Source organism: Periophthalmus magnuspinnatus, chromosome 7 (genome assembly GCF_009829125.3).
Source record: "Periophthalmus magnuspinnatus isolate fPerMag1 chromosome 7, fPerMag1.2.pri, whole genome shotgun sequence".
Lineage (NCBI taxonomy): Eukaryota > Metazoa > Chordata > Actinopteri > Gobiiformes > Gobiidae > Periophthalmus > Periophthalmus magnuspinnatus.
Genome location: NC_047132.1, coordinates 31,560,354 through 31,568,627, shown reverse-complemented (window position 1 = coordinate 31,568,627; position 8,274 = coordinate 31,560,354). Strand labels below are relative to the sequence as shown.

At 41.6% G+C, this 8,274-nt stretch overlaps 2 protein-coding genes across 5 annotated transcripts in view; one reads left to right on the top strand and one right to left on the bottom strand.

Annotated features, from left to right (window-relative positions):
- Positions 1-414: 414 nt before the first annotated feature.
- On the bottom strand, positions 415-4,356 carry vgll4a (vestigial-like family member 4a). The gene is made up of 6 exons (XM_033969997.2): positions 4,279-4,356; positions 3,762-3,876; positions 3,371-3,527; positions 3,071-3,296; positions 2,900-3,011; positions 415-2,822 (listed from the first exon to the last, which is right to left on the bottom strand). The coding sequence occupies exons 2-6, from the start codon at positions 3,826-3,828 to the stop codon at positions 2,635-2,637; spliced, it is 750 nt and encodes a 249-aa protein (XP_033825888.1). The 5' UTR covers positions 3,829-3,876; positions 4,279-4,356; the 3' UTR covers positions 415-2,634.
- syn2a (synapsin IIa) overlaps positions 3,778-8,274 on the top strand; it is a 26,003-nt gene continuing 21,506 nt past the window's right edge. The window contains exons 1-3 of one of the 4 annotated variants that reach the window (XM_055223008.1): positions 3,778-4,528; positions 6,406-6,451; positions 7,691-8,033. In XM_055223008.1, the coding sequence (XP_055078983.1) occupies positions 7,693-8,033 (341 nt within the window). In that variant the 5' untranslated portion in view covers positions 3,778-4,528; positions 6,406-6,451; positions 7,691-7,692. Of the gene's footprint in view, positions 4,529-6,405; positions 8,034-8,274 lie in introns of those variants that run through there. The other 3 variants (XM_055223007.1, XM_055223010.1, XM_055223009.1) reach the window with 3 other exon arrangements.

Genomic DNA, 8,274 nt, shown 5'->3' with positions numbered 1-8,274 from the left:
ATAAACTGAGTGTGTACTTAGCTTCAGTGACGCAGTACCAGTCTGATTGCTTGTTTCCTGAACTGGTCATCAAACATAAACAGCTTATTACCCCTGCTGTCTGGGCAACAAATACATTTAATTTAGATGCTATAGTTCTCCCACAAGAGGAAATAGGACTTTAAAGTACATTTTTTTTTCATTTATTATTCACTTTTATTTCGAGCAGATTAATGAGCACAAGAAGTCAGTACACATGTATCCCGTACACTTAACGCACATTTCACTTATTTTCTTATTTAAGCTTGAAAAGATGTGGGAAGAAGAAAATGTATTTAATCCTTTACTTTACTTCCATTAGAACATTAATTAAATATTTTGTTTAAGCCTCATTTTAAAATATATTACTCTACAATTATTAAAAATAACAAACTCTTATTAGTTGCGAAATTGTATCTTTATTTAAAAGAAAATTATAGAAAGTATAAAACAGTGGCATTTTCTTCCAGAGAATTAACAATTCTTTTCTAAATGATATGAAACGTATATTTGTCTGAACAGTCTCTGACAGTCTCAGGTAGTCTAAAAATAAAGCATTTAAATAAAAATGGTCTAAAACCCCAATACTTCTACCACTCTACTTGTGTCAAACAAGCAGACGAAGATAATCCCTCAGCTATGATACACACAGACACTACAAACACTACAGGCACCGCTCCGAAAGATGTGGTCCTGCCCTTTGTGTAATGGTGGAAATGAATCACATAGTAAAAGTCAATACAAGGCCTGTCACAATAATCGCTATATCGACTTATGGTTCAGTATATGAAAGCTGGAACGATATATTTTGGAGCTCAGTGTTTATCATGTGTACATTTTCTATGTTAAAGTGGGGAGATTTGGAGTATTTTTGTTGTATTACGAGAAGATTTGAGCTGTAAAAGACTGAACAGGTCACTTCTAAGACCATGTTTTGTTTTTAATGACACCGTGTATTTAAAAATGGTTTACTGGGATTATTTTGCATTATTATTGTGTCAGTGTCTGTGTAATCCCTCAGTCGTACAGGTGTGATCCATCGAAAAAGGAAAATTCAAATCTGTCAACTGGACAAAAAGTTGTAAGAGCGAAGATGTTTGATCCAAGCCGCTTCTTCAGATCAGCAGCAAAACATCTTCACTCTTACAACTTTTTTTCCAGTTGACAGATTTGATTTTTTCTTTTAATCCTGTGTCAGTGGGTTAGAGGAGTAATGCATCAATATATCGTGGTTCAAAATGTGTTACCGTGACAGGCCTAGACAATACAAAAACATGGTTAGAAATGAATCGATGACACATAGTACAGTATTCCGAACAAAACTAGTATTAATAATCACTCCGCTCGGCGTCATGACGGTCTCAAGGTAAATAAAATAGAAGCGCTTGTGTGTGACCATTTCAGACCATCAGTAAAGCACAAATTTCACAGGCAGGGCATCTGGAGTTAAAATACTACATCTCAATCAGTGTTGACCTACAGGTGGCGCTAGATAAACAAATTATTTGATGTCTTAGTATCGCAAAATTGTAATTCTGATTTAGAGAAGTGGAAAAGTAACAGTTTTTGCATAAAGATGAGACATAAAAATGGCAGACAGAGGAATGTTTCACAAATTTTCAAAATAAAACTGCAGACAGAGGAGCTAGACACAGTTATGTTTCCTCACCACATTTGTCTGAGTTAATACGAGGCTACTTCCTGTTGAGAATAAATAAAGTCTGCTACAAAGGTCACTGTTGCTCAGTCATGTATTAAGCCCTGGTGTCCAGCTCCATAGAGTCCAACACATGCAGTCCCACACTCTGCACTCAAGACAACCTGGCCAGAGGCTGAGAATGGCACATGGATGCTCACACACCCACACATAGTCATGAAAACCAGATACAAAAAATATATTGATTACAACTGTTCCAGCAGTGAGTAATTCTACAACAGATAAAAAATAAAATCTGACTTAATATAGTGAATAGAATAAAGACGTAACCAGCTCTTTCAAACAAGTTTCTTTGTTTTAGTCGTCGACTGGTGTCTGGTTAAGTTGATCAAAATCTGCCTGAATATTACACGGATTTAAGTCGATAGTGGATAAGTCCAGTTATTTTGTTATAAAATAGATTAGTGTTTTAAGAAGACTTGATTGCAAAATCACACTTTTTAAAATACTAGTTCCAAATGACAGAGTGACCTGCCATCTGAGATCTTTAGGTGCAGTGTTGCACATCAGACCGGGCACGTTGTTCAAGTAATATAATATTAAAGTAAATGCAATGAAGATGATGAATGGGAAAGTCTGGGTCAATCTATGGCTTTAAGATGCAAAATGCTGAGAATTTCTTTGGCTATTAAGGCATGTTAGGTCATTGTTGATATTAACGTGAAGGTAACTTATTCAACACTGCTACGTTTCTCTTACTTTTATGAATTATAAATTCAGTATCACAAAAAGAATGTGTTTCACAAGTTAACTGGGACTTTTGAGCCCAACAAGCAGTCTGTATATGTGAGCACCTTTATATTGTTCTTAGGTTTGTAAAATATGTGTGCTTGGCAAAACCAAGAGTGTGATCTGCACTCACAGTATTCACTTTGAAGTGAAAAGTTTAGCCCTGTCGTTCACGGGTCTGGCTCTGGGGCACTGGGACCCTTGGCCTTGATCTGGAGCCAGGTGGCTCCGAGCGCTTTGGCGAAGTGGTCGTCCACAGACCCTGTGATGGACACAGAGTTGGACTCTGGCTCTGAATAGTTTTTCCCGAGGCTGCGGCGGAAGTGCTCCTCAATCACTGGGTCACACTCTGTTTGAGCTGGAACAACAAAAAATCATTACATTTTATAAAAAGTTTGGATCTGTGCAGTACATGGAAATGAATATTTAACTCACTGTTGGCCTTTTTCTGGTCAGACTCTTGGCCTGTAGAGCCGTTCATGTGGCAGTGAGACAGGTTACAGTTGCGGTTGCTCGCAGGAGCACAGATAATTACTGAAGGCCGATTCTGTAAATATGGATGTTGTGAGTGATTGCTTTGATATTTCCATCACATTGCTCACATACCTGCTGTCTCTCTGCACTGCCCGCAGTAACAGGCCTGTCCATGCCTCCAGCAGCAGGGTCCACAGTGCTTTTGGTCAGAGCCAGAGGCTGATCCACAGCGAAGCCCGGGATGGAAGCAAACAGGTGGTTTCCATGGAGACCGTTGGAGGCAGAGAGGTGATCGACAGGAATGGGGTTATAGCTCCAGTGCTCGTTACGGTTATTCTCAGCAGCAGCAGGTCTGACCCTGAATGAGACAATAAATTGAAAACATTCAGTCAAATATATGGATATTATGTGCACATTATAAAATATACTCACATTTGGGAAGCAAAAAGTCTCATTTTGGCCATGTGGTCGTCGTCTGAGTTCATTTGATCTTCCATTTGTTCTCTATATTTTCGTTTACTGGGGCAGTGTGAGGGAGGTCCAGTGATACCGGTCACTGAAGTGGACAAGGAGGCTGCCCTGGGCTCATCTGAAAGGATGGATAGAAAAACATTTCTAACAACTGCCTTGCACACATTTATTTAACTAAAATGTATTTTCAGTAATCTTTCAGCAGATGCTTTATACAAATTGTGGATTCGAGCACATGTATCGATACACTTAAAGCACATTTCAACCACATGATGCAGTTTAGTGTTTATTAAAGTAAACAGCATGTGTGTAACTGTTACATAAATCTGGTAATGTCATAACAAAGTGTAACCTTCAAAGTAGAGTCTGAGGTTGTTGTTCATCTTGTCCAGGAGCTGAGAGTTCAACAGATCCATCATAGAGACACATCACACGGACACCCCGGAGGACAACATCGATGTGTCTGTCTGTGGAGGGAATTTACAGCGTTTACTCTGACAGAATAAACGTTTAGTGCAGAAAGCTTCAGTGCAGACAGTGAAAAGTCAAGAGTTGAGTGTGTGCAGTGTTTAAGGCTGTGGCCTGAGCTAACAGCGTTAGCCTCAAACACAAACTTAAATGTGCGGCTTCATTTCACTAAACATGATGCACATTAAAGTTATCTTGTTTATTACAATGTCCCAAACTAAATAAGAGCCCGTTTACTGAAGATTCATGTGTTTAACTGCGGTGTAAGAGCCGTTAAACAAACTGTGGCTTTAGCAAACTTTAGCTAACGCCACTTTGTCGTTTACGCGAGTTTTACACCAGGATAAAAAGCAAGAAAAGTGAATCTATTTAGACTTAAAATGGGCTAAACTCAGACTTACAGTGAGGGACGACACAGGGCTGCTGATTAGATCATAAATAAGATGTTTACACTCGTTAACAGAGCCTCAGGACCGTGTGGGACTCGGGCTGGTCGACTAATCCTCCATCACAATAACATTAGCAGCGTTAGCATTAGCATTAGCATTAGCATCTGAGCAGAGCGTAAAACCAAACCCTCCCCGCCCCTGAGCAGAGGGACTGTCCCGGGACCAGACAGACCCCCCCCCCCCCCGGACACTGGACCTAGAGGTAAGACAAGTTTATCTGTACAGCACAATGTGTACACAAAGTAATTCAAAGTGCTTTACAGAATGAGAAAGATTAAAATCACAATACAACAAATCAAAATATAAACTCAGACACATGCACAGATAAACAGAACCGTTTGGAGTCTGGATTTAAACATTGTCAAAGTCGAGGTCTGTCTCACATCTTCAGGAAGAATGTTCCAGGTTTTAACTGCAGAAAACTGAAAAACTGATTCAACATGTTTAGCCCTGGTTCAGTCCTGGTTTAGTCCTGGTTCAGTCCTGGTTTAGTCCTGATTTTGTCCTGATTTAGTCCCGGTCTAGTCCCGGGTTAGTCCTGATTTCTTCCTGATTTCTTCCTGGTTTAGCCCTGGTTCAGTCCTGGTTTAGTCCTGGTTCAGTCCTGGTTTAGTCCTGATTTTGTCCTGATTTAGTCCTGGTTCGGTCCCGGTTTAGTCCTGATTTTGTCCTGGTTTAGTCCCGGTTTAGTCCTGATTTCTTCCTGGTTTAGCCCTGATTTTGTCCTGGTTTAGTCCTGGTTCGGTCCTGGTTTAGCCCTGATTTCGTCCTGGTTTGGTCCTGGTGTAGTCCTGGTTCAGTCCTGGTTTAGTCCTGGTTTAGTCCTGGTTTAGTCCTGGTTTAGCCCTGGTTCATTTCTGGTTTCGTCCTGGTGTCGTCCTGGTTTGGTCCTGGTTTAGCCCTGATTTTGTCCTGGTTTAGTCCTGGTTTGGTCCTGGTTTAGCCCTGATTTCGTCCTGGTTTAGTCCTGGTGTAGTCCTGGTTTAGTCCTGGTTTAGCCCTGATTTCGTCCTGGTTTAGTTCTGGTGTAGTCCTGGTTTAGTCCTGGTTTAGCCCTGCTTTAGTCCCAGTTTAGTCCTGGTTTCATCCTGGTTCAGTTCTGGTTCAGTCTTCGTCTAGTCCTGGTCTAGTCCTGGTCTAGTCCTGGTCTAGTCCTGGTCTAGTCCTGGTCTAGTCCTGGTCTAGTCCCGGTTTAGTCCTGGTTTCGTCCTGGTTCAGTTCTGGTTCAGTCTCCGTCTAGTCCTGGTCTAGTCCTGGTCTAGTCCTGGTCTAGTCCTGGTCTAGTCCCGGTCTAGTCCCGGTCTAGTCCTGGTCTAGTCCTGGTTTCGTCCTCAGACTGTGAGATGGTTCATGTGGCTCATGTGGGAGATGTTCTTTGTTGCTTTGTCTCTTCTCTGAGCCACAGGAGCCACAGACCTGATGCAGACCTAAGCCTCTGAATCCACTGAGCTTAAAGGTCTTATATGATGCAGAACTGACTGTTGTGAGGTTTAAGCCGTGTTATAATGTTACCTCCTCAAAAACATGCACACATTTACGTAACCCTTTATTATTACTCTGTCTACATCTCAGAAGCTTAAAACGCTCTGTCCCACCTTGTGATGTCATGAAGTGGCAGTTTTCAAGTTAACAGCTTCTTTTACCTTGAGTAGATTCCAAAGCAGAAATAATCCAAATGACTCTAGTGAAGGTGTGTGGAGCACTTCCTGTATTACCACATGATGACATCACAAGGTGGAACAGAGTGTTTTCAGTTTGAGAAGAAGAACTCGGCCTAAATATGCAGATTTGTGCGTTAAACAAAAAAACACAACTCCAGGTCTGTTTGTGATGAGGAAACAGCTTCATGCGTTCCATTTAACGGGACTGGGCTTTTTCAGGCTTCACTTGCAATAATTTAGTTAAAGAAAATCATTAAATAAAGCTTTCCTTCTGTTTTTTTGTAAAGCTTTTCCTTCTGTTTTTTGTATACTAAACATAGATTGCATATAGCCTAATGAAAAGTGTCAGATGAATGTTTTGGTACATTTCGCTAAAGTTGAGTGAGATTGTGTTGAGTTTGTGTTTGATTTTTTTCAGACATGAGCTAATTCTACCAGGTGGTGGCACTAGAGACCTGCAACACGTAAGACCATGTTAACCAGTCCTTTTCACGTAGGATAAGAGCTGTATAAATGCAAATCATGTTCAATTAAGCAGGACCTTAACTACTTTACATCAGATTTAAAGTAGATTCAAATGTGAGTGGTTCAATGTGGTTAATTTACGTCTTTCTCTCAGATACTCGTCTCCAAAACGACTCTTGTTCCTTTACTAACTGATCATCTGTTAATTCGTTTGCATGTCGCCAACGATCTGGTTTGAGGAAAAATCCAAAAATAACAACAAAAAACAAACTATTTTTAGGCTAAAATAGACGTATGCAACAGATTGTTTTATTTTATTCAGTTCAAGTTGATGCATATAGCACATTTAAACCAAAAAATACCCCATAAAAGTAAAAAAACAGATATACAGATCACATGATACACAGGAAAAGTGCAATAAAACACCAAGATATCCTGTGTAGCTAATGTTAAATGTTCTTGTTTTTGTTTTATTTAATATTTCCAACACCTGTATTCAGTCCTAACAAGTATCATTCTGAATTCTTTACAAATTAACATGTGTGTCTCAGTATTTGTTGTGACCTCTGACCACTATATTATTGACCTATTGATTTGTTTTCACGCAGCTCGAGATTTTAATCGAAGAGGCCTTCCTTCCTGTCGTTAGTAAGAAATCGTTTTGCCTTATCGTGACCTGTGCGACCTTTATGTAGTTGCACCTGAAGAAAGATTGTGTTTATTTTACGACGACTCCACCTGCGCTGCATCTCTCATGGGACTGTTGTTGGTGACGCTCCTCATTCTGTCCAGATTGGTTCTCACAGCCATTTTAGATTTGAATCAAGGCACTAAAATCCAGTCTAATCCAGAAAAGAACAGTATTAATAATGTGGGAATATTGTAATTGTGCAGGACTCAAATACAAACGCTCCTCAAATGGAAACCCCTGTATTTTCTGTAGTGTAGCTCCTAAAAACATGACGCCTGTGAGGCAGCTGAGGATGGGGGAGGGGTGGAGAGGACAGGGAAGGAGAGGCTCTGGAGCAAAGAGAAGGGGGGAGAGAGAGGGGATTGGCTGAGGGGGGCTGCAGCGTCACCGCTCGTGAGTGGGAGCTCTGAGGATGCTCCACTGAATCCATTCGCTGGGAGTTTGCCTTCAGAGCTCAGCCATTATCTGCCACTCCGCACACGAGGCAGCGTAGGGACTCCTCCTCACCTTTTTTCTGGCTAATTCGCTCTGCTCTTCCACTCCGCAGGCATGAATTACTTGCGTCGGCGCCTCTCGGACAGCACTTTCATTTCCAATCTTCCCAACGGCTACATCTCGGACCTCCAGAGGCCTGACCCGGCGCAGCCACCTCCTCCTCAGGCTCCGTCCGCCAAGTCTCCCACCACAACCGGGCCCACACCTCCGGCCACGTCCCCCGGCACGGAGAGGCGAGCCCAGCCGGCGCAGTCCACGGGAACCAGCTTCTTCAGCTCCATCACCAACGTTGTGAAGCAGACGGCGGCTTCGGCTGGTTTAGTGGAGCAAACCCAAGTCACGACACCCAAGAAGTTCAAGATACTCCTGGTCATAGATGAGGCGTCACAGGAGTGGTAAGAGTGTTTTAAACAAGCTCATTTACATGCTTTTTTTTAATCGTGTATGAGGATATCTAAACACAACGCCATTGTATTTAGATTTTGGCAAAGGCGCACGACATTACATGCAATTTTTCAAACAAACCACAACGTTAAAATAGTGTAAAACGCAACAACGTCCAAACTGAATATAAAACATAACACTAACATAACACAACACCCCAAAATGGAGGCTTTTCCTGGTCTTCCTGCCCAA